Source organism: Typopeltis vanoorti, chromosome 20 (genome assembly GCF_054136105.1).
Source record: "Typopeltis vanoorti isolate ZY-2024b chromosome 20, IOZ_Tvanoo_1.0, whole genome shotgun sequence".
NCBI lineage: Eukaryota > Metazoa > Arthropoda > Arachnida > Uropygi > Thelyphonidae > Typopeltis > Typopeltis vanoorti.
The window spans coordinates 42,502,313-42,530,116 of record NC_143568.1 but is presented as its reverse complement, the minus strand read 5'-3'; the positions used below and the strand labels follow the sequence as shown (position 1 = coordinate 42,530,116).

Genomic DNA, 27,804 nt, shown 5'->3' with positions numbered 1-27,804 from the left:
ATCTTTTGTTTTGTTTTGAATTGGTCTTACAAAATGCTTGGCAACTGCATAAAGCACATGATGAGAAGCCAATGGATCTTCTGGAGTTTCATCAACATGTGGCATGCCATTATCTGGAGACCCATGGTCATCCTTCAGAACCTGGCCGACAAGGAAGACCTTCTCAGAAGAATAACAATGACTCAGATTATGATGCCATGAATCATGTGATAGTTAAGCAGGAAAAGCAAACACACTGTGCTGATTGTCATAAGAACACCACTTTTCAATATGAAAAATGTGATGTTGCCTTACATGTGAAGTGTTCAGTTGAATATCACACTCAATAGCAGGTATCAGAGATAGCAGGATTTTATACATTGTGTACAATATAGCAATGTTTTTGCCTAGTGTTCCATTTTTGGAAAGTCACATAACTCAAAAATGGAATGAAATTACAATCTTTTTTCCTTCAAATTCTTGTTTCTTGAATTTGTCAAGGTAACATATATGAATTTCATGCACAAATTCGAAATTTTCAACCTCCAGCATAAATGGGTTCCTATCAGACCCAGTTAAAATTCAAAAAGGTGTCAAGCAAGGTTGCCCCCTCTTAGTCCATTACTCTTTGCATTGGTTCTTGAACCTTTCTTGTAGGAAGTTGACAATACACGTGCTGTGCAAGGAAAAACAGTTCCTTCAACTATAAAGGAAAATAAGGTATTAGGATATGCCAATGATGTAGTAGGCACTTTGAAGGATAATGATTCCAAACACATCTTTTTTGGTATTTTGGAAAAATTCAACAAAATCAGTGGATTAACTGCTAATGCAGACAAAACTAAATTAAAAGTGTTTCGATAGTGTGATCTTGGAGGCATTCCTTTTGAGAAAAAATAAGAGAGAATCCCCCACTATACTTGGAATTCCCTTCTCCACTTATCCAATATTAACAGTTCACGAACTTATGTACAAAAACACTGAAATCTTAGAAGACTCGAGAATTGGGTCACTTTCCTATCTTCTAAAGTCATAGTACTTAAAAACCATAATCTTCCATGCTCAGTTGTACATAATAAATATTAGACATTACAGATGCTGAAGAAAAGCAATTATATAAGAAACCTGGGCAATTTTTTTGGTCCAGCCAATGCCAAGAAGTTAAAAATGAATTTCTTCAACTATCAAAGCAACATGGAGGCTTTGGGCTTCTAATCTTAAAATTCTGCTATTTAAATAATAGAGCTTCTTAAAAAATCCATAAAATGTTGCAAGACTATTCACATATATACAGACCTCCTCTGGTACTACTGGTTTTCATCTTCCCCTAGTTAAAATAAATGATTATAAATGGTGCAAAAGCTGAGATTGTTCCTGAATACTACAATATTCTGTGCTTAACTTGAAGATTGCTATAACATTCTGGCACTGACATTCTTTCCATTAATAAAAGTGAGATTTGGTATATAGAAACCATTACTCTATTTTGCTATGAACTTCCACAGCTGGATACTGATAACAACACTTTGTTTCATAACTAACTGAAGTCTCAAGAATACCCTAAAAGGAGAGGTATTGCCTAGAAAATTGCATACAGTCTCCTTCCAGTAAATGCCATCAAATGGAGGTATTTTAACATCAGAGATCCAATCTGCAAAATCTGTTCCTGGTTGGAAACAGTAGAACAAGCATTCCACAATTGTCCTCTGGCCCTGCAGATTTGGTAATAGTCTTTTTTTTTTTTTTTTTTTGCGGTACCCCCCCCCCCCCCGTCAGCAATAGAAAGAGAATTTTGATTTTTATCATTAATGAATTAAAATACTATTTATCAAAAGTTAGGAACATGGATTTGAAAAACACCTCTGGCAACTTACTTGCCACCCTTCCTCTAAGAGAGAGAGAGAAAATGCTTTACAATATTGTATTGTGGAAATTTTATTGTTCAGTCAGCCGATTTTTGTATTTAGAAAGAAGCATTCTAGGAAGTAGCAAATTTTTAGTTAGGTGGTGTAGGCCTCCCACATTATGCAAGATTCATGAGGGGGAGATAAAATTCTGTATATTATACAGTAATCCCTCGATTAATGTGCTCCCGATTAGTGCACCTCTAAAATTCGATTAGTGTGCCTATATAAATCTTAAAAATAAATGTTACAGATTTTAAAAATTTTCTATCTATACATTTTTATGGCAAACTCTAAAAAATCGCTCACCAGAATGAAATTAATTTAGTTACTGATTTAAAACATTTTACAAAGTTATTTTTAATGGCATACTACACGACTTCCATGTACACTATGTTCCAAATTTTTATCGCCAAAATTTATGTCGACTGCTATAGTATGCCCACAGATTCGAGACCCTTCGACACCCCTGTGCATGTCACAAAAAGGAGAATCCATTCTGATAATAGGGTAATCAATCCGTTGATTAACCTATTATCAGAATGATAATAGGGTAATCAACGGATTGATTTGTTTATGTAATATATAATAATAAACAACTCTGGGATGAGGTGTTTATTATTACATGTTGGAAAATTAACTTCTCTTTTCTGATCATTGTAGTTCTTAAAGTGGTAACTATTTTACTTGTATAATAGTTGGGAAATTTTATCTATAAAGCACTTGATTTCATGTGTTGACGACAAATTCGTACGTCCATCATTTCTTTCTCCCCTTCAATGATAACGTCCAAGAGTTAATTAAATCTCATTCTGAAGAATTGAGTGATTCTGACCTGCTAAATTTAGATGCACAACTGGAAGATCCTGTAGAATATCAAGAAAATTTAACCACTGATAGTCAGCCAAAAGAGATTTCACAGAAATAATTTGAAAATAGTTTTCGTACAATCGAAGTTTTTAAGCAATGCTTAGAGGCTGACAATGATGAAGAGAGAAGTAGTAAAATTTGCAGAAGAGGCAATAGAACCATACCATTGGTTGTATGAAAAAAAGAAACAAAATACCCACCAAACTACGTTAGCTCGATTAAGAAGTAGAATAATAAAATTTATATTCTGATTAAGTTTTATCGTCTTTCAGCTTCATGGATTTCCTTTGACTAGGCTCTGAGACATAACTTAATTCTTTTATAAAAAAAATTAAGGTTCAAAAAAGAAATTTGAGGAACGAATTATACTTTTTCCCATATGTTATTATATTTGATTAGTGCCGTTTTCGATTAATGCGTCTGTTTTAAAGAATGCATTAGATGCACTAATCAAAAGGATTGCTGTACTATGAGAGGGTTTTTTAAATAATACCATCCTCTTAGTTCAATATAGTCATACGGCTAATTGCAGGGATGACCGGAGAGCAATTTCAGGCCAAGAAGGCCTACTTAAGGCAGTTAATTCAAATAAGGCTAACCATCTGACAACCATAAGGGTATCAGTCATCTTTGCACTTTAAATTCAACTGGTCTTTTAGATGTTCAGCTGCATGAGACTGGTGAAAAAGAAAAAACAATAGCCACTAGCTATATGATGATATAAAAGAGCTGAGGCCCTTTTCTCCATCTCTTATATAATCTGTCTTTTCTTTCTCCTAATACTATCAGGATCCCTATACTAACTACTTTAGGCCTATGATGAACATCCATTTACTTTTTCACCTCAATAAAGGTCAAAACCAATCTGGTAATTATTATGCAATACTCCCACATTATGCAATATTCATGAGGGAGGGGGAGATAAAATTCTGTATATTTTACTATGAGAGGATTTTTTTAATGATACCATCCTCTTAGTTCAATGTGGTCTTATGGTCAACTGCAGAGATGACTGGAGAGCAATTTCAAGCAGAGAAAGCTAATTTAAGGCAGTTAATTCAAATAAGGCTAACCATCTGGGTATCAGTCATCTTTGCACTTTAATGTCAACTGGTCTTTTAGTTGTTCAGCTGCATGAGACTGGTGAAAAAGATAAAAAACAATAGCCACTGGCTATATGATGATATAAAAGAGCTGAAGCCCTTTTCTCCATCTCTTATATAATCTGTCTTTTCTTTCTCCAAATACTATCAGGATCCCTATACTAACTATTTTAGGCCTATGATGAACATCCATTTAATTTTTCAACTCAATAAAGGTCAAAACCAATCTGGGTAGTGGCACTTCCCATAATGCATAGCATTATACACTTCTAAAAGGTGTATTTTCATTATGGAATACTAAAGCAATTAATGCGAAGTCATTGGTATTGTGACGACTTTCTTCTTCGTTGTGATTTCTTTTTTGCCTAGTGTAGTTTTCCAATTTATTTTTGGTATTCAGTCACGAGACAGTCTAGGCCTAATCTCTATATGGGTAATACTGTACAAGAGTTAAAACAATAAGGGAGGTTATCGACGAGGTCGGTAATTCCCTAATTCTTTCTGCTGATCGATTCCATTTTCGAACACAAAGAAAATTTATATTTAACTGCACCATCATGTCCATGATTGTAAGAATAATGTTAAGAAATCATTCATCAGCAGATACAATGCTAGATGAATCTAAATAAGACAGAACCTTCCTTAATCAAATTACTGTTAAGTTATATAGCAGTCGTGGTTCTCCAATCTTTCCTTACTTTCACATTAAATAGAGTTCCCGCTTAGATCCGAACTGTTAAAATGAGCGGTGCAATGAAATGAACTCAGGTAAGCACAAGATTCAATTTAAATAAAAACATTTAATACACTAATACATGAATTTACATTAATCAAAGAAGATCTAAATATAACTAAAATGATCATGAAATAAAGAAGTTCTTATTAAGACAATAGTAACTTCACAGTAGAGTATATTCAGCATGGTTAAATTCTTAACATATAGATTTCTACCCTTTTTAGAGTTATAAGCTTCTAAGCACAACTTTTAGACAAAGGTTATCTATTCAAAATACTTCAATTGTCGACTCTGCTTACCTGTTCAGGATATACAAAGCACATATCGCTAAATACACACCAAGGAATTCTATAGTACTGTCAATCTATTACAGTAAATCTAAGTAAGTCAGTTTCTAACTTATATCACGTTCTCTTGGAACAAGCTTCAAGATATCACACGTTCAAACTTGAACTGTCATTAAGGCAATACACTTCTCCTTCACTGTAATTACATTCGCAAAAGACATAGAAAGGATTTCCTTACCGGAATGGTTGATATACTTTGCCTATTATCACGTGTTCTGGAAAACACTTCCTTGATTCTCAATAGCTTTCTCTCTTAGGTCACTTTAGTTCGATAGGATCCAGATTCACCCTAATGCTCTTGATGGCTCTGGAATTAATGCTTGCTTCGCTCTAAAATTGTCTATCCTTCAGGTTTCCTTGGCAATCCCTGTCATGCCTCTCGTCTTTCACAATTACAAGATGAGGGAATTAGAATCAGGATACGAACAAGAGCCCGCAAAAAGAGTAAGAGAAAAACATGGAGCCCCCCCCCCCGTCTTTTTAACCCCGGTTCTATCCTTCGCACCTCGTTTCTCCCTTTCTTCAACAGCGCATGTCTCCTCCCTTCTTCGCGCCAAAATCTGCTTCTTGGATCTTCGTTAGCTCGGCATAGTAACAAGCGCCAAAATGTTCGCTGGTGAATAACTTCATAATTTCATACAGCACATAATTTCTGTTATACTGGCTATGTCTTTGGCAATGGTTTATATAAGCGGACTAAGTTCAGATTTTCCGTGCACAGTTCACATAGGATATATATACTCTACAAAGAATTAGTAGAGGATAAATAACTAACAACTATTAGAACATACAATTATTTTATAATTATTGAATATACATCAGTAAGTGAATAATTTACTATTTGTCTGATGAGCAAATTTGGCTCAGGGAATGGCAGACTATGTTAAATTCTGAATGAAACACTATTATATTATAATTCCCTACATTCAGAATTTAACATTAGTATCTTTATACAAGTAGCCCAGTTGTGAAGATACTTCATGTGAAAACTTTGTTTGCTTACACTTATATTTACAATTACAATTTCTTGGCATCATTAATTTATAACTATGTAGAAGTTGATCTTAAGATAACAATCTCCCCAATTTTTAGCAAATTAATGCAACCATACTTGTTCAGGCTAGAAAAAGGTTTCATAGACATGGCAGACCTTTCAATATAGTACATTGGTTTTTTTCCATCTAATCCTGTGTGAAGGGATGTCAAAATGGTCCACCAATCTAGACTTGCAATAGTATTCATAGTGAATGTTATTTTTTTTTTTTTCTCTCCAAGGCAGATGTTAGGAGATCTTCCTGTCTATCCACTGTAGGCACATCCAAGTCTGTCACATGGAACTTCATACACTCCAAGATATGACAGGGAAAGCTGTTTATCCTTACAAGAGCAGATCAAATTTGCTAACGTAACATGTGATTTGAATGTGGTGCAAAGGTTATATTTTATTAGTACTTTAGCTATCTTTTGATGTAACTCAGACATAGGTAAAAAGAATAGTGGTGTTTTGTTCTTGCATGTTTGAAAAAGGGAGGGGAGTAAGAGGGCCATGTAGTATGTTATCTATTTTCTAAGAGCCGTAGCCACTGGCCAGGAAAGTATGGTGAAGATAGTTCGGTGGAAAGAGCTGTATCATTAGAACAATAGCCCTAGCCCTGTGTGTGTTTTAAGAATAATGCACTGTTTGGCAGGATGATGATGTAATTGTTTATATAGATATCTTTCCGGGTGTGTCAAGAAAAAACAAACTGTTATTTAGATTTGTTTTCTACTGTCAAGTGAATTTTGGGGTGTTGGCTGTTTAGGTAGGTAACAAAAGAATTCAAGGTGTCTTGCCCACATGGTCAAAAAGGCAAACACATCATCAACAAACAGTAACCATACAGGGCTTGTATGTAGTTGTGGTAAGTATTTTATTTTTGAACTGATCCATGTAACTATTAGCTGAGGTGGGAACCCATAGCAGTACCATTAGTTAATCATCTGAAAGCAGCTGACAAACGTATAAAGAAAAGGTAAACGATTATTAGATTCTTTTGCTACTGTGAAATTAATTTTGGGGTGATGGTTGTTGGTAAGTAGCAAAAGAATCCAAAGTGTCTTATCAGTGGGGACAAATGACAAACACATCAACATAACAAAACTACACTAAAGGCTTGTATGGGGTAAGTACTTTAAGTGTGCTATGTGAAAGTTAGCTAAAGCGAGAGGAGAGACTCCACAGTAGTACAATCTGTCTGTAGATTTTTCCTTGCCATGTAAAGTAACCTGCATGCATAGTAAATTTTAATCAATCATTCAAAGTTATCATGAAGAAAACTCAACTTTATTAATTTTTGAATATCTGTTAGAATATCCATTATATCTGTATTTTTAAGGATGTGATTTTTAAATAGTGATTTGAAATGAACAGAATTTTTTTTCATAAAAGTACAGGAGTTGCCAGTAAGGGGTAAAAGAAACATAGTTAACTGTTGAGCAAGTTTATACAAGAGTGGTACGAAAACATCTCGGCCTAACAATGAAAAAAACGAATTTATAATTTCAAAAATACATTTATTCCAGCAATGGTATAATGCCATGATCCTGTCCCTGTAGTGGTTCTCAGTAAGAGCTGCAAAATACCCCTCTGCAGCTGCAATCACTTCTTGATTCGAAGAAAAACGCTGACCAGCGAGGAAGAGTTTTAGTTTTGGGAAGAGATAGAAGTCATAAGGAGCCAAATCTGAGGAATAGGGTGGTTGTTCCAACAATTCACAGTGCAGGTCCCTTAATTTTCCCATTTCCAAAACACCTTTCTGGGCAGGTGCATTGTCCTGATGAAAGATGATTATTTCTTCTGAAAACCAGGTCTTCCTCACGAATTTTTTTCTCCAGTCTGGTTAAAAGATTGGAATAATATTCCCCGGTCATTGTTTTACCCTTTTCAAGATAATTAATAAACAAAATGAAAAAAGATAATTAATAAACAAAATGCTTTTAGCATCACAATATACCGATGCCATGACCTTTCCTGCTGATGGAACCGACTTTGTCTTCTTTGGCGCTAAACAACCAGCTTCTGTCCACTGTTTTGATTGCTGTTTGGATTCTGGTGTGTAATGGTGAATCCAAGTCTCATCCACAGTAATAAATTGATGCACAAAATCAGTTTTATTCTTGTTAAAACGCTCCAAGAACTGTTAAGAGATTTTCATGTGAGTGCGTTTTTGATCTGCTGTGAGCAAGTGCGGCACCCATCTTACGCAAAGCTTTTTCATTTGCAATTCTTCATGCAAAATATATTCTACCAGTTCTTTTGGAATGCCTATAGTCTCAGAAATTTCATGCACTTTGACTTGCCGCTCATCCAATACCATATCGTGCAGTTGATCAATGATTTCCGGTGTGGTTACACTTTTTGGACGTCCTTCACGTGGACCATCTTCAAGGCTGGTACGGCCATCTTTAAACTTGGCAGCCCATTTCTTAATTGTCAAAAACGAAGGAGAAGAGTGCCCATAAACTTTAATGAACTTCGAATGAGTTTCTTTTGGCGTTAAACCTTCTTTTACAAAGAATTTTATAACTGCATGATACTCAATTTTATCCATTTCAAGGGATACAGACAACACTTTTGCTTCAGACAGCTGTATAAAACAAACTACTTGATAGAATGACTTGAAATTTCACATGGATGCTTATGACAGATGTACCAACTTAGAAAAAAAAAATATCTTGCAGATAGTGTTACCATCTATGGTTGAGGCCTAGAACTTTTGAGACCACCCTCGTAGGTAGAAATACAAACAAAGCACAAAATAGCCAGTCTATAGTACATGTGCAAAGAGCGCTGTGATATCGGGAGGGAATTTGTCTTGTAAAAGAACAATTGTGTCATTGATTGAGACATTTGTGACGAGGACAGAGACATCAAAACTGACTAATAAATCACTTTTTTCCAGTGTGATGTCTTTTGTTTTTTTTTACAAAGTGTTGTGTGTTTTTACTCATTGAGTGTTGATGCTAGTTTCTTGACTGGATGATACCTTCAAATATCGGCTGGAGTGTTACGTTCTGTTTGTGAATCTTGGGTAAACCTTAAATTCTCGGGAAATGAGTTTAGTATAGAAGAAGTTTTTTAACTATATCTTTGAGCCAAGAAGTGACTGATTTAAGTAATTTCTCCATTTTCTTTTTTATCCAGTTAGTTGGGTTATAGATCATAATTGGAGCTGGTACTAATGACTTAACTAGTGATAAGTTCAGTATGAGAGAGGATATGAAAGGGTTGTTGAAAGAAGCAAGAGTGAGAGAGAGAGAGAATTGTAAGCAATTGTAAATTTGATTATGACAAATGTACCAACTTAGAAAAAAAAAAATCTTGCCGATAGTGTTGCCATCTATGGTCGAGGCCGAGAACTTTTCAGACCATCCTAGTATGTTCCAAGGGGAAAAAAAATGGAATCTGCAGTAAAGAAAGTCTCTATAATGGAAATCCATTTGGAACTGCTAGTGTATTTATTCTTCGTGCCTACTTTAGAAAACTGAAAGATAGATGCATTAAGGAAATTGTAAGACATATTCAAGTATAATGGTCAAGTGAGATCTTTAGTTAATATATTTAAGGAATTTAAAAGATGGACTGAATGAGTGAGAAAAATAAAATTAAGTAAAAGATGATATATTGAACTGTGATAAAATAAATGCTGCCAAGGCAATTTCCACATGGCCAAGTGAAACTACAGAACTTTTATCTGAATGCCATTTTCAGTTTGTTTTATAAAGTATTTCTTGCTATTTCTCAGTATTGAATTTAAATATAAAAGGCAGATTATGAGAGAATATTATTGAGCTCGTTTATGTAATTCCTAAAATAGCCATTTAATTATTCTTTCTAGATATTATCTGTTGTATATAATTATATGTTTACAGTAAATATTACTACCACTTGTGCGGTAGTTATATTTTGTGTGGTGTGGGATCAAAGGATGGGGGAAAAATCACTTTCTGGTCACTCACTCATAAACAACAAAATGTGCTTCATTAGTATATGAAGCTTTCTTATGACCCAACATGTACACCTACAATTTCTGATAAATATAAAATATCGGTTATGTACATTGTCATCTGAAAAAGCAACAATTCAAAAGATGGAGCTGTGATTCAATATATTTAACATCGAAATTCTAATCTATCAAAAAAAAATAAATAAAAAATAAAAATGATACTTTTAAACATAAAAAAGTTGTTACTTCCAATAAAAATATTGCAAAAGAAGATAAAGCCTAATTTGGTTATGATTACTAGTGAACAATCACTGAAAGGTTTCTCAAGTGTTAAAAATTTGCAATGCATGTTGATAAATTATCAAGAAACCTAAGAAATATCAAATCAAAAATTAACAAATAATTATCATCTCTTTGAACTTTTTGTTGTTGTTCTTCCCCCATTGGATAATTATCTGGGATTCATACAGAAAAGAGAAACATGTGCTCCTTTTGAATAAAAAAGAGCAGAGTTTGATTTTTATCATCATCACATTATACACTTTATTATTATTATTATTATTATTAAATGAGCACCTCCATGGAGTCTGAAGACTCACCATGAGAAACCCGAACTATCCACACAATCTATCATACCTCTCCTTGAATCCATTAACAGACAATGCACTCACAACACTCTGGCAACCCATTCCATTCATTCACCACTGTCCACACTCTAGTCCTCACAACCCTACTAACCACACCTTTACTAAACTTCTGCAGATGACCTGTTGTTCTGCATTCTCTAACCAAGATCTGAAACATTTCCCCCTAATCAATCCTATAACACAATTTAAGTAACTTAAATGTTTCAATTATATTATCTCTTTTTCACCTATTGGACAACTCCTGCAAACCACACACCCTCAGTCTATCCTCATAAGGAACATTCCACAGGCCACTCACCTCTGAATCCTCTCCACCACTTCATCACTGAGAAACCCAGGTGACCAAATGTGAGCACAGTAATCCAGATTTGGACGAATCAAGGCCTTATCAAGAGGAATAATTTCCTTATCTCTACTTTTTAGTGTTCTTCAATAGCCAAGTAATCTTATAAGCTACCTTAACAACATGTCCTCTAAACTTCAACTCTCTGTCTAACTCCACCCCTAAATCTCTAACTTCATCTATTTCCAGGAGCACAGTTCTATCAATGTGGTATACATCTTGTAAATGATTTATCCCAAAATGCATAACTTCACATTTCTCCTCATTAAACTGATACTCAATATCTTTTCTCCATACTGACAACCTATTTAAATCATCCTGCAAGCTCTCCATATCATTTTGATTAACTATTAGTCAACCTAATTTTGAATCATCAGCAAACAACTAAATATATCCTTTTACACACTCTGTCCAAAAAGAAACCGAACTTTTCGAAAATAGAAGAAACTAGTGACGCCACCTGTTGTATCTTTTTGTTGTTGAAAGTGGCAACCTTCATTAGTGTTGTGTCAAATGTTTATGACATTTGTTTCATTAGAAGCCGAGTTATAATGCCAAGAGTGACAGTGTCTTTTGACGAACGGTCGGAAAATGAGTTTCAAACAGAGAGCTGCGATTGACTTTTGTGTTAAACTTGGTAAAAGTTTTACCGAAACGCATCAAATGCTTCAAAAAGCATACGGTGATGAATGCTTATCCCATACTCAAGTTTACGAGTGGTTTAAGCAATTTCAAAGAGGTCATGATACTTGAGGACTAGGAAAAGCCAGGCCGTCCAAAAACTGGACTGAGCGAAGTTAACATCCAAAAAGTGTGCGATTTCATCAAAGAAAACCCGAAATCATCCATGAGATTGATTGAAGATGAATTGGGGATTCCAAAATCAACTGTGCACAACATTTTGACCAAGAGTTTGGGCCTTCGTAAATTGAATATGTCGTTTATGTACAAATTAAATAGTGGTCCTAGCACTGAACCTAGTGACCTGCTTTCTCCTAGATATTTGCTCCTCCATATACCACTTTTTAATATCTGTCCAGTAGCCACCCTCTTATCCACATGACTTGTGTCATATCCATTCTGATTTGTTCTAATTCACATAACAGAGCTCCTTGTGGTATTCTATTAGTGCCATTGGGGATTCCAAAATCAACTGTGCACAACATTTTGACCAAGAGTTTGGGCCTTCGTAAATTGAATATGTCGTTTATGTACAAATTACATAGTGGTCCTAGCACTGAACCTAGTGACCTGCTTTCTCCTAGATATTTGCTCCTCCATATACCACTTTTTAATATCTGTCCAGTAGCCACCCTCTTATCCACATGACCTGTGTCATATCCATTCCGATTTGTTCTAATTCACATAACAGAGCTCCTTGTGGTATTCTATTAGTGCCATTGGGGATTCCCAAATCAACTGTGCACAACATTTTGACCAAGAGTTTGGGCCTTCGTAAATTGAATATGTCGTTTATGTACAAATTAAATAGTGGTCCTAGCACTGAACCTAGTGACCTGCTTTCTCCTAGATATTTGCTCCTCCATATACCACTTTTTAATATCTGTCCAGTAGCCACCCTCTTATCCACATGACCTGTGTCATATCCATTCCCATTTGTTCTAATTCACATAACAGAGCTCCTTGTGGTATTCTATTAGTGCCATTGCAAAATCCAGCAGAATTATAATGTAGCATTTCCCTTATCCAACTCAGCTGTCACTCCATTATAGAAAGTCAGTAAATTACTAAAGCATGACCAACCGTTCACAAAGCCATGCTTCCCCTCAGAGTATCATATTATTCACCTATTCTTGAATTCTCTTTGTGATCAATTTTTCAGTACTTTTACCACCACATCTGAGATACTGATTAGTCTCTAATTTGCTACCTACAGTCTTAGAACTTCCATATGCAAAATAACTGAGACTTAAATTAAGCAGCCTAGTAAGAGTGAGTGCCAGTTACCTTGCATCTTCTTGCAAAATGTGAGCTGATATCCCATCTAGCTGTATTTACATTCAGATTTTGCAATATCCTAAAAATTTACAATTCATTCACCTCTGTTGCCACATCAGTATCTGTCACAGCATTAACCTCACTTGTATGATATACCCTTCTGCTTCTGACCATCAGCACTCATTAAGGTTATTCTTCCAAAGTCATTCTTCTTCTTCTTTCAGTTTCAAAAACAGATTTTTGAAATTTTATATCATAGTTGTGACTTTTCCTTTTTCTATTAAATAAGTACAGAAGGCATCTTCTTTCAAGAGAAACCAATTTTGTCAACATTCATACTGATAATGTGCATGAATTAAAAAAGTGAATTGAAAAAGGAGGTTACATGGATGAACAGCACTAGCACTTTCACCTACAATTCAAATGTTATGGAGCCACATATACTTTTTTCAAGTCATAAAACCAGCTACGACTTGCTAAAAAAGTTTCCCTGTCATCTTCATTTTCATGTTTTTCTTTTACTGCCTTAAGTTGTTTTAGCTTGAATTGTCATCCAACTTAATGGAATTTTTTCTAATTGCGGATCCATATCATTAAAAGACGTTCCATATTATCCACTGCAGAGCTTCTATGTTTAATGATCATTTTTGTCAAATAAGATACTGTGGCTAGTCCAAGTTTTTTTTATTTGATCTTTCTTCTTAATTAGTATTCTTACTCATAGCTCGTCATTCCTCTGTCACATGCTAATTCAGCATACAATGTTCCTTCTTCATGGAGTGTATAATTTCAAGTTTCTGTTCTAGCGTTAATCATTTACATTTGTTAGGTTCACAAGCTTTGTTGTATTAACTCTCCCAGTTGTACATAAAAGATATTCCTATGTAATGAAATATAAAAATAAAAAATTGCAAGGCAACCATGACTTTGCTGCATCAAGCTGAAATAATACGAAAGTGTGCATGATACAGTTGTTACTGCAGTATGCTAAATCGCTAGAATACTATTTTAGCAGAGTCAGAATGTTGGTAATTGGTAATGCAGTACAGTATTGTACTACTGCTAAAAAAATTTTCAACTGTTAAAAATTATAAACTGTGCTATATAATAGGACCAACAATTCTTGTAGATAAACTTATACATTGGTTACATGTGACTTTAAATTTTTCAGGAAATGACAACGTATACTAAAATATTAATTAAAAAAACTTTAATCGATACCGTCCTATATTTCGACAATGTTACGTTGCCATCTTCTGGGAACATAAAACTATGATACCAATTACATATTTGGTTTAATTCTCTATCCAAGTACGGCAAACAAATTTTGCACCTGAAATATTTCAGGACTGGGGCAACTCGTGATAAAGGTGGTATAAGTTCTGATCACTTGCCTTAGTATCCCATAATGTAAAGCACATATCCTTATGGGAATGTATAATGCTATGCATTATGGAAAGAATCACTACCCAGACTGGCTTCGACCTTTATTGAGGTCTTGTCAGTGGGAGCTAGACCCAAAGGTGGTGATACTAAGGTGAAAGTAATGCAAAAGTCATATCACCATATACCAGTTGCCAAAAGGTGTCAACACCTTATTATTAAAATTCTCTGGATTAGAGATACAGTGGTATCTTGCTAATCCGAACTAATAAAAACTGTGCTTGTTCAGATTAGCAAATTTTCCCCCAAGATACAACAATAACTAGCGTTTAAGACAAAAATAATCAGATTCTAATGGTACATCAATTTAATTTTGTAAATAAATGAAGTAACTGATAGAAAAAAAAACTACTGTACTGTAATGTAAAACAAAAAATACAGTACACAAGTTTATTTTAGTAAAAAAATTTAATTTGTATGAACCTGTATTGTTGAGGATTCCGATTTAATAAAATTGCATAATTCAGTACATAACTTAATTTGCATAAAAAATATCACTTTCTTGTACACAACACAAAAAAATTTTTTTTTTATTTCTTTGTAAAAAAAGTCACTGATTTCCTTTTGCTTCTTGGAAGCTAAACGTTTTTCGAATGCTTCTTCTCAGAGCTGCATCAGCAACAAAATTTTGTGGAATGGCGTATCATTCTGCTTAGCACATTCTATACACATATTAAAATTGTAAGCTGCCTTTACATGTTTTACTTTTTTTTCCTTCAAGTTCTTCATCGTCATCTTCTAATTTATTCTATAGCGTCATATTTATAATTTCAGCATCTGATTTGATTTCGAATTCACTTTCGGTTTTACCTGTAATCCATTCTGTAACATCTGTTTGTGAAATTTCAACATCTGGATTTATATTTTTAACCAAATTATGCACGTTTTCAATCTCCTCTTTTTGTGTATATTTGTGATTCATGCTGACAATACAGTACATACTGTACAGTATAAAAAAAGTAAACGTGAACACAAAATAGGCCCTCGGTATAACACTACAATCGACAGTATGAAAAAAATACTGTACTGTAATAATAATAAAATAAATAATAGTTAAAATAATAATTATTAAATAAAAATAACAGTACACAAAATAATAATACGTAATAAATAAAACTTTTTTCTTTCAAACTGCAGTTTGAACTAAAGAGGTTTGGATTAGCGAGATACCACTGAAGTGGATGGAAGTTTTTTCACTTGGCTATGCTACCAATTATATATTTGGTTTTATCCTTTATATAAGCATTATACATACCCTTAAGGATATGTGCTTTGCATTATGGGATACTAAGGCAAGTGATCAGAATCATAAACCATTCACTTAAAAGAAATGCTCAATGTCAAATGTCATATCATTGATTCATGTTTACATGAATAGGTAAATATATATACAAATATTCATGCCAAAAAAATCTGGTGGATGAAAGTAAGCCGAAGTTGCTCTGTTTCTGTGCTGAATGGTAAATGTCAGATGGTTCGTGACCCTCATCTTCAAAGAGAAGTTTGCTTATGTATTGCAAAAACTGTCAGGTCAACTATAAATTTCACAATATTTTTTATAAATTTTGGGAACAATAAATTAAAGTTCTAAAAAATAAGAAGAATTCCAGATTAGCACCATCAACCTATTGATCAGAAATGAAGTAGAACTGGCAGATGAACTAAAAGGACAGTTCAACGTACTTGGTACTATTGAAGCTAATAAGAGCTTCAATAGCACCATTAATCAATAAAAACTGATGAGCATCTTCTAAATATAAGATGTTATATTCAGCAATAATGATCAGAGAAAAGAAGGATTAGCTATACTGTTCAATACAAAGTGGGAACGTAAACTGAATAACAGACTATACCAACCAGGTTAACGTGGGCAAACATCAAAATGGTGAATTGAACAATGGTTCTTATGTGCCTATGGTTCCACTTAAGATTCTACTAAGGATTAATTCTACAGAAGAATTTTTCAAGCTATCTGAGAAGGTAACTAACAAAGAAAAGTTGCTCCTTGTTAGAAACCTTAACAAGAATTAAAAAATGAATACGAGATACAGAAATGTTTTGTTAAATTTGGAGTAAGAGCAAATTTAAAGAGTATATGTCTCATGGACTATGCCATTTGTTAGCAATATCATAAAACTGGTTCAAGATATGAGTATGCAGTGAATTTGAAATAGGAAGTGTTCATATTTAGTTTTGAGCAGGATAACATTGAATATCATACTGAAAAGAGAAGTGTGTAAAGAAGTTTGAAAAAGAATCAAAGTTCAGCAGCTTTCAGAGGTGAACTATACGCTCAAATACACAAAATCAATTCAAGAAAAAATGAGTTTGAAAACAAGAACCAAACCTTGGAGTTTCATTGGGAAACTTTGAAGAAATCGTTAATTGATTCAAATATGTGGTGAGGTCATTTGCAAAGATAGAAAAATCAGAACGGCATGGCAGACACTGGATGAATTTTGCCAGGTGCTTTTTGTTTGAGATTTTTTTTTTTAGGGCATTTGATTAAGCCAGGTGGCATATGAGAAGTAACTCAAAGCTGCAAGATCAGTGAAATTTTAATTAAAAAGAACCAATAAAAGGTGAATATATGAGATCTGGGGAAGGATTTACCATAAGTAATGAAGACCAAGGCCTCAATGATGCAGGTTGTATTCCCTTAAGCACTTGTGAAACTTAATTTTGAAAAGTAAAAATAGTATTTTGTTATTTGGCTATATTACATGTTACAATAATTTCTTTTAATAGTTTATTGCTATAATCAGGTTATGACAAATATGCTTGCATATTTGACTGTAGCAAGTGGAGTTTGCTAGGGACTCCTGTTACAGACTCAACAAAATAGAATATTTTGTATTTAAAAAACTTCTCTGACCATCGTACAGTGTTACTAATCAAAGTCATTTTGATTTATATGAACATAATTAATAGCATTTGAGATCCACATGCATGTACCATGTGGGCTGTCTGCCTTGTAGAAAACTGACATTAGATGGTGTGCAAATAATGTAGGTAGGCTAATCAAAATTTTAATAATTCACCATTTTCCCAGCCCTTTCAGGATAATTTGTATAAGTCAAATTTACGATTGCCTGTATTATGTTTTTCCTTATTTTTACTATTGTGTATATGTCTCAGAATTTAGAACTGTTACATATCAGGAGGTTAAAAAAAAGACTGATATCAATTCTTGATCTTACTCAAAACATTCAGCAGCAATACTACTCATGTCTGATCTGTTAATCTGCTCCCATGTTCTTCATGTATTTTATTACACAATGGGGCTTCATTTGGCTGATTGGTATAACTGCCTCGCTTAACTGATGAATTCATGCAATTTTTAAGAACTCGTGATCAGCGTGTGCCATTCCTGCTTCTTTAACTATCCACGGAAAGACAAGGACCATGTGACATGTTGGAAAATTTCTTCTGTTATATGCACAGTATAAACATTTTACTCCAGAGAGCAGATGTAGACAGAGAAGTGCTTAAGTTATATTCGTAATGGATGTCACCACATGCCTACAAAATACCAAACATGTTTAAAATTTGTTTTGGCAGAGATTTTCTGATGCCAAAATGCATTCAAGAATACTCAAACTCAGCAAGAATACCATTTTAAGTAATAGTGACTCTGCTGTATCATTTTACTTTCAATATTCATCATCATCACTGTCTGATGAAAGGAAACAAACTGGATTAAAAAAAAAAACAGTTATTTATAGTCATTAACAAACTAGATCCAAAATATTAATCTTCAGCTAGTTTAAATAGCATCAACAAACAAGAAATTAAAAACTGAAGTTTACTTACGTACCCAAATACAGGCACAGTAGAAAGGAAGGTAACTGACAACCATAATTTTTGCAGAAAACTAGGCTTAAATGCTAGAGTATAAAGTAGCCTGGGGAAAAAAAAAAAAGAAAAGAAAAGAAAAAAAAAAACTTAATTCTAAAATAACCAGCAGTTTAATATCAGCAATGATAGAACTTAGTCTAAGAACACACAGGAAGTATAGAAAAAGAAATAGTCTTGCTTCCTAACTAAACTACCAGCACCTTCTGATTTGTTTTTTCGTTTTGCATAAGGAATATAAGGCTCAGGCTAAGAAAGTCACTTTCATAGCCTGAAATTTTCTCTCCTTACAATACTAGGATTGTAAGGAGAGAAAAATTAAAATATGAGAAGAGACTAGCACTGCAATCCAAGGAGAATTTCAAGGGATTTTTCTCTCTATGTGGGGAGTAGGAGGAAAAATGACAGTGGATGGATTATCGTGCTGAGTGAAATGGGATTTTGGTGACCAAAGCGGATGACAAAGTTGAGCTATTTAATGATCACTTTATTAGAGTGTTTCTTCATCTGTTATTCCTAGAAAGATAATGAGTGCTGAAGTGTTACAGGTCAATGAAGAGGACGTATTTCTAATACTGAGTACACTAAATATCAATAAGGCAGGGGGAAATAGATGGAAGTTCACCATGTGGTATAAGGGTATGTGCTATGAATTGACTGTGCCTTTAACTTGGCCGTTTAATGAAAGTTTTGCAATGGGACAGGTTACCGGAGAGTGGAAAGAGGGTAAGATAGTACCATTGCATAAGGGTGGTGGTAGAATGGGGCTATCAAACTATAGTCCTTTCTGTAGTTAAGATTTTGGAGAAATTGGAAAGAACTCATATACAGAATTGGGCAGATGAGGGTAATATTTATGCAGGCCAGCATGGATCTGTTAAAGGGTGCTCTTGTTTTAGTAATCTGCAACATTCACACCAGCTGTATCTATTACCCCCTTTATCAAGATGACCTTTTACAATAGAGTAATAACAAGAGCAACAGATGAAGGTAAAGCATACACTGTCATTTTTTGGATGCCCTCCCCCCCCAATTGTGCAACTCTGATATCAAAGAGTTGTAATGGAACTCTGCTTGTAACCTTCCTACTCTATGATAATGCTCCCCATATACAACTCTCTGATATCAATCAGTTGTATATGGGGAGCAGTATCAGGGAGTAGAAAGGTTACAAGTGGAGTTCCACAGGGTTCAGTCCTGGGACCATTGCTCTTCAACCTTTATGTCAATGACGTAAAGATACAGGGAGATGTTCAGTTGTTTGAAGTTTGGGTGGATTATTAGTAATAGTGCAGACGTTTTGGCTCTTCAAGGGGATTTGAATAAGCTGGTAGGGTAGACAAGGCTGGAAGGATGCAACTAAATGCAATGTTTTAAAATTTGGGATCTGCAGATGAGATGCTTCATACTCACTTGGTGGAGTTATACTGGAAGAAGTGGAGGAAGCAAGGGATCTTGGGGTGAATGCAGATAGAGCCTTAAAGTTCTGAGAACATGTTGCAAAGATTGTGAAGACCTCAACAATGTTGAGGAGAACATTAATTATGAGAGATAAAAGTGTACTGCTCCCACTGTAAAAAGCTTTGATCAGATTACATCTGGATTTCTGTACTCAGATCTGGTAAAGAAATCCAGATTACATCTGTATTTCTGTACTCAGAGGGTGCAGAGACAGATAACAAAAATGATGTCAGGACGGTACAACACTGATTATGAGGGTAGACTGAGGGCATGCAGACTGCAGAGTTTGGTGGATAGAAGGCAAAGGGTGGGAAATGATTGAGATATTTAAGTTGTTGAAGAGCTATTGTTATTTAACACTGAGAAGATTTTTCATATGGTAGAATGAGGAAAAGGAACAAGGACTACAGGCCATCCCTGGAAGTTGCAAAAGGAGGTGGTGGTGAGTAAAAAGGGTAAGAAGTTTTGTGCATGAAGAGTAGTAGGAGCACAGAATTCATTGCCTGAGAGGGTGGCGAATTTGCTGACTGTGGATGATTTTAAGGAGTGGTATGATAAACTTTGTGTTCACTAGTGTTGACCTCCTGCAATGTGTGTTGCGACTCCATGGGGATGAAGAAAGTAATAATAATTTGAAATCAGAGCAGTAAAAAAGGAGACTGTATATGTTTATTCTTTCAGGCACTTTTTCCCCCCTTTTTTTGTTTGAAGCACCCAAATTAAAAGTTATGATGTTTTTATTCAGTGCTGAAAGTAGGCTGCTATTAATTGTTATTTAAAATAGCTGCTATGTGAATGGAGAGAAAGTAAAATAAACTGTGGGTTATATATAAAAAGTTCCAAACAGAAGAAATAAATAATATAAAATTATATAAGAAAATCATAACAACTGCCATTGATATGTTTCTTAGCTCAAGGTTATGCATTTTTAGACTAAGGATATTATGGATGCATATAATACAAGATAATTTGCTACAGGTGGTCAATGAAGCTGGAGCTTAGAATTAATAGTGGAGAGCTTTAGAGGCTATGTGGTAAAGATGATTAAGTCATCGAAAGGAATAATTGCCATATTAAAGAACATTAACATATAAGTGCATTTTTTTAAGGAAATTACAATACAGAATAATATATTGACTGAAACAAATTAAATTAATACTTTCAATATTTCAGCAAAGTCAAATTGACATAATCAATGAACACAATATAATATGTGCACACAAGTACTATACTAAGTAATGAGGCTAAAGCATGTCAGCTGAGATAAGCCTGAAGTCCTAACTAATGTACCCTAGTGGGGTGAAATGGGCTTCCTGGCTGTTGGGCTGAAGTGCAGAGGATGAGATGATGTGAATATGAAAGGATGAAACTGCTCCAAATTTGGAGCAGTTTCATGCAACCAAATTTGGGGTTTGAATAGTTGGAAACCTACTTTTCTTACTTAATACATCCATTTGTCTTCACATTCTCATCCGTCACAGAAGATGGACATTATCAAAACTCTGATGCAAATAGCTCGCTTTGTTTTATTGAGCCTTATCTGTTGGAAGGAGTAAATATAGAAATCATTCCATCCATCCATCAATTAGCAGTTAGTGACTGTTATATTGTTCAGTTCCCTGAACAGATGGGATTCAGCAGGACTGACAGAGCAAGTTCAGTACATGAGTTTGATAACATGCATTTTCTGTAAGGGATCATTGATGTGAATATGAATATCGTAGCTAGTAAAATAAATTTCTGTCAGAAAGAAAAACTGAATATTTTTTGTGAAGTGGTGGTGGTGGTGTGGGACACACACATACGCACGAAGAAGAATACAAGTATTCAGAAACAGAAGGCAGTTATTTGATTCGCATTTAGAGACTAATTCATGCAGTTGTACAAGGATTTTTTTTTTTAATTTAAAAAACTGTAGTTTAATAATATGCTGATACAATATTTTGCTCCCTGTATATGGAAAATATGACTTTAGCATTGATTTACCTTTCACTATCGCTGAGTCTAGCTCCTACTGATGAGACCTCAATGGAGGTGTAAACCAGTGTCATAATTCAACCTCTCAGAATGATCAGACTATGACTCTCCAAGTTTTCAATAGAGTAGTCTGCTAATGCAGGTGAGATGGGAATACCCATAGCAATTCCTTAAATTTTGTCTATATAAAACAAGTGAAATAATGTGCATGAGAGACATTGTTAACTTATTTAATGCCTTCAGGGAAACCTTCCTGTAAGATTTGAAGAGCTCTTTAGAGTACTGTGTTGGTAATTATGGATGGAAGAAGATCATTACCATTCAACAAATTATACCATGTTTCTTCTCATCTATTAATTACACTTTGAAAACCACATTCTCTCAGCCAGTCCTCATATGCACAATTCCTTATATCGGATACCATTTCATGATTACTGCCATTGGATCTTTTTGGATTCCTTATTCCTACAAGTCGGTGTTTTCTTCAGCATTACATTTCTCCCATGTGATGACAACCACCTTTGCAATTTGCTCCTAAACTAATTGTCTACTACCACCGCTAGGTTTCTAAGCCTTTACTGAACATTTGTAGCAAATTAATATCTGGAATACAATATCACAATCAGACATTAAAGGAGTTGCTACATGCTACCATAAAGCAAAACGGAAAGTCCTTCAACAAATTTAATCTATGTACCATCATCAAATAATTTTATAAGTTCTTTTTTTTTCTCCCTTCTGCCAAGGATAAATTATCTTCTCTATCCTTTCCTGATGTACATCGAATACTTTGTTCTTGTCAATCATCTTATTTTAGATACATCAGCCATTCTGCTGAGATCAGAATCCAAGAACACATAGATTAAATCAAATATTTGGAAACTGATAAATCCGACTTCATATCCCATGACACTAGTTTTCTGGAACCAAACTAGTATAAGCCACTCAAGTTAAATTTTATATCTTCATGGAAACTTGAAACATTACTTCACCATATAAAATCTGAAATCATTCAGAATGTAGATCTACATCTAAGTTCTGAGAAGAAATCACCATTATCTTAATGATGTACATATGTTCCTTATATATTCATAACTATTTACTGCTTCCTTTCAACTCTACTAGCACATACTCTTACTATTACTGAGACTTGAATAGTAAAGACATGCAATGTGAGGTAACAATGTTTTTTTACTGTTCCATAATATATCCTCTCAGATGACATCCAGGTAACAAGTGATGAAATATGAGAAAAATATATAATTTTAAAGTGTTAAATCATTATTCATATTTATAGATGCATCTGATGTTGTCCACTTAAAAAGTTGAAACATGCAAGTTGGAAAGAGGATCTTACAGTATAGAGAGATGTGAGATTTTACATCTTATGGCTGGTGGAATGGAAGAGCTCACAATCATTCCTGAAGTCTGAATAAGGTTGTAGTTAGGAAGCATGTGAGGTCTGGGCTCTTATCATGATGTGGTGAATATGTAAGATGGACTCTTTCTCATCAGGCATAGTGAAAGCATTTTTGGTTTTGGCTAGAAAGTACATTATACTTTCCAATGAGGCAAAATTTTCTAGAATTATCTCTGATTCAGAGTATTTTAATAATATGCTGATACAATATTTTGCTCCCTGTATATGGAAAATATGGCTTTAGCATTGATTTACCTTTCACTATCGCTGAGTCTAGCTCCTACTAATGAGACTTCAATGGAGGTGTAAACCAGTGTGGTTTATACACCGGTTAGTTAGGAAGCATGTGAGGTCTGCGCTCTTATCATGATGTGGGGAATATGTAAGATGGACTCTCTCTCATCAGGCATAGTGAAAGCATTTTTGGTTTTGGCTAGAAAGTACATTATACTTTCCAATGAGGCAAAATTTTCTAGAATTATCTCTGATTCAGAGTATTTTTATAATATGCTGATACAATATTTTGCTCCCAGTATATGGAAAATATGGCTTTAGCATTGATTTACCTTTCACTATCGCTGAGTCTAGCTCCTACTGATGAGACCTCAATGGAGGTGTAAACCAGTGTGGGTAATAGAATTCCCAAAATTAATAGCAATATACACTCTTGAAATGAAGTGTAATGCTGTGCATTATGTGATAAATTATATGATATGAAGTCAACAGCCTCCATACACAAGTAGCTCAGTTGTGTCAAGTACAAACTTTTGTGAGATAAAGACAGGATAATAAAAGAGAATCTTGGAAAATAAAACAGAAAAATCATTGGAAACTAAACAAAAAAAAATAACATGAAACTGAGCAGCAAATCGTATACTGGGTACAGAATACAAAGGATTGGCAAGAACCATATAAATAAAGCTCACAAAATGACGTGAAAAGTATAAATGCAAACAATAAGAGATATAAGAAAGAACTAGATTAGCATGAAATTATAATTTTATGCTCTTCTAGCATTATAGGAATTATAATTTAATGTCGCTTACCTGAAATTTTCATAATGAACTACTGTAAATATGTGTCAACTGTAAAAATTTATGTTTGTGCAATTAAAATCAAATTTAGGTCAAAAACTCAAATTCTAAATCAGAAATTTATAGAATTTCAAGTCTATTAAACACAAAAATGAGCTAATATCCAAACAAATTTCATATTTCTACTTAAACTACAAATTTAAAAAAACACTGTATATGCAACATCCACTCATACCAAACTTTTTAATAATGACAAATGCCCTGCACTGTATTCATGATCTCAGTTTATTTATGACATCTTTGCAAGCTACTTCTTTGTTAATAATGCAGATAAAATTCAAAGTAAGGGTACTGCTGCTTCCACTGAAAAGAAGATGTGCTAAAATTATTAAATTTAGTAATTATGATGTATTGAACACTGGATAGGCTGTAGGCCATAGTTATCTGCAACTACTATTGTTACAATTGTTAACAAAAAAAGATAAAGTTTGAAGTGAAATGAAAAGCACTACACTAGTTAATACTGCAGTTATTTGCAAACATGATGATCTTGTTGCTGAAATGGAAAAACTTTTAATAAAGTAGATTGATGACCAAACTGGTTGATGTGTTCCTTTAAGCCAAGCTATTCAGAATACATTTTTTTCTATGCAAAAATTATTTTACATTTTTAAACTTAAATATCTGACTTAAATATACACTTTAAGTATGTCAATTATGCACATATAAATGCTTAAAAATAACCATTCCATGCATCTATCATACAAGTGGTGAAAAAAAAAAAAAAAAAAAAAGAGAGAGCAGTGATTCGCTACATGATGGAGGTCTAGAACCTAATGTATCATATGACTGGGGTATTCATATATTGATTTATGCCAACTGTACATCACTAGGTCTCTGTTCATTCAGGAAGATGACATTCGCACCATGTCTATTACCCCCCCCCCTTTTTTTTTCCATCAAGATGACTAATGATAAGGTTCATCTTCTTTGTTTCTATGTAGCTGGAGGTGACTAAGTTCAGTGACTACTGAAGCTTTCAAGTAAATGAAACCACGGGTTCACTATAGTGGCAATCGTCTACTGTAATAATCTCACGTCCTTTCTAGTATAACATGCATAATAATGATTTCTGAAAATATTTTTAATAAGCTAAAAATTAAAATTAGCATATCACTAATAATTAACAAATCAGAAAATTAATAAACTGATCACTTATTATCAGGAAGCTGAAAACTAAGTTATTGTTTTTATTCACATACTTCAAAAAAAAATTTTTTTTTTTTTTCGTTTGAGATACTACACAGCATTGATACCACAAATACTGTTACACACATAGTATAATTGTTATATCTCATTGCAAGATTAATATATAAAAAATAATTAAAAAAATAAAACTTAAGTGTCTCAAAATAAAAGCAGTCACACAAAGTTAACTATGGTATGTGTAATGGCAAAAATAATTATCTTAATTATTATAAATTCTGAACTTCTTGTCACTGAACCAGTTATTATCAAAAGGTGCAAGGCACACCCACATGAAAAAAGTGGACGAACGAGGGTAGCCAATGTGTACAACAAATATAAAACTGCTATAATCAATGTAATTCTAAAGGACTAATTATATCAATAAAATTAATCCCAGAACTTACAAAATTCTGAGAAACCATTGATAACACAAATAATTTTTATTAATCAAATAGTTAATCTCCGCCGCTTGAAAACAAGTCAACAGATGCCATAGTGTGAGGAAAAAACAGCCTTAATAAGATATAGGACCTACTTTCGCTGTGATGACTGCAACAATCCTGAGGCATACTTTTCACAAGTGTATGATAACAATCAATGGGAAGTTTGGACCATTCTTCCTATAGTTCTGGACTGCTGTGATGTGGATGTCCCTTGACCTCACTGGGCACTCCAGTTAATCCCGCAGATGTTCAACAATGATCAGTGCTCTGTGGAAGACTGTCAAATGTGGTGACATCCACAAATTAGGTTGCTGCTGTAAAGTTACAGCGGCAACCTTATGACACGATATTCTGTTTTACTAAAAGAGACAATGCTCAGTTCTGTAGAAATACCACAGAATAGGAAACACTGCATTGTCCTTCAGATACATCTCAGAGTTCGATGTTTGCAAACCACAAACAGAGGTCAGAGGCCTAACCAGGAAAAACAGAACCATACCATCACACTGCCACCTCCCAATTTCATAGATGGGGTTACGAACTCCTGTAAGAGACGTCCACCAGGCATCTGCCACACCAGTCCATCTGCTTGGACACCCATGTTGTGAGCCTCGATTCTGAATGTGTTTGTGCAGATTCATGTTCCAGTCGATGCCCCAAACTCTGCATTCAACGTGTCAGTTGACGAATGGCGGTTTTTACATATTATCCTTTGTAGCACCCCACAGTCATGTTCAGTGAGTGTGATAGGTCATCCACTGCAGGTAGCACTTGCAGTGGACTGTCTGTGTTTCCACCCCGGTATGGCATTCACTGATTATTGACCTGGGATGGCTCAATTTGTTAACAATTTGCCAAACAGATATGCCTGCAAGATGGCATCCTATCAAAATGCCTCTTTCAAACTCCATCAGTTCCCTTCTCACAGCCATTTCCCTGATCTGGGAGCATCATATTCCTCCAATTTATACTGGCTACAAACACGTGACTCATTGCATGGAACGATGCACCTTGCCATGGGAGTGTCCGTTGACTTCTTTCCAAGCAGTGTATTAATAAATACAATTACAGATGAAAACTTTTCATAACTGCATGTAAATATTAATAACACATAAGAAGTTAGAATAAAAATATTTTAGGACAGCATGTATAATATCACAAATTTCTCATATTCATTTTTTATAGGATACTATAAATTTAATGTCTTTAAATTTCATAAATGAGTTTAAAATTGACTTTTTTAGTTATATGATACAAACCTTTTCAAAAATTTATTTGTTTATTCACATTTCAAAAAAGTGGATACTAGATCCAACATTATTTCAAAGCCAAATGTTTAACAAGACAATGAAAATAGAAACATTGAAAATATCAACTGCATTATGAATGGAGAACCTATAGAACAAGTAAAATATTTCAGGAATTTATGCACAATTTTTAGTGATGGTAAATTAAATATGGAAATAGACAACAGAATCAACAAAGCCGGTATGGCTGGAAATCAGCTGAATAAATTTATATGGAATAAGAGAGAAATCAGTTAAAACACTAAATTAGCTGTATACAAGACAGTGCTCAAACCAATTTTAACTTATGGTTCTGAGAGCTGGGTTAGAAATAAAAAACACTTGACCAAAGATTAGAGAGCACAGATATGAATGCCCTGAGAAAGATTAGGGGCATGAACAGATGTCATGAATGGCAATATCATATTAAAACAAGGATATTAGCTCTGTTAATGCATTCAGGAATGTGTTAACAGAGCTAATCTCAGGTGATATGGTCATTTAAGCAGAATGGGAGAGGAAAGATTAGCAGGAAAAATATTCAAAGGAAGACCAAGATGTGGGTAGATTGATAACAGTAAGAAGTGCCTTAAAGACAGAAATATAAGATCTAATTTTGGAGTCTTGACAGATAACAGATTGATTTGGAAGAAAATTGTTGACAGGAAGTTAGTAATGATATAAGTTTTTCAGTTTTTCATGTAGTACTATCACACTATCCTGTATACCATTTGAGGGTACATGTCAGGAATTTGATGATGATG

General features: G+C 34.2%; 1 protein-coding gene across 4 annotated transcripts in view; it reads right to left on the bottom strand.

The window, feature by feature from the left end:
* The window catches only part of LOC150095396 (ubiquitin-protein ligase E3C), a 662,747-nt gene that overhangs the window by 374,645 nt on the left and 260,298 nt on the right, over nt 1-27,804 (bottom strand). For all 4 annotated transcript variants that reach the window (XM_090409807.1, XM_090409808.1, XM_090409810.1 and 1 more), the window contains exon 12: nt 18,134-18,220. In XM_090409807.1, the coding sequence (XP_090265933.1) occupies nt 18,134-18,220 (87 nt within the window). The remainder of the gene's footprint in view (nt 1-18,133; nt 18,221-27,804) is intronic.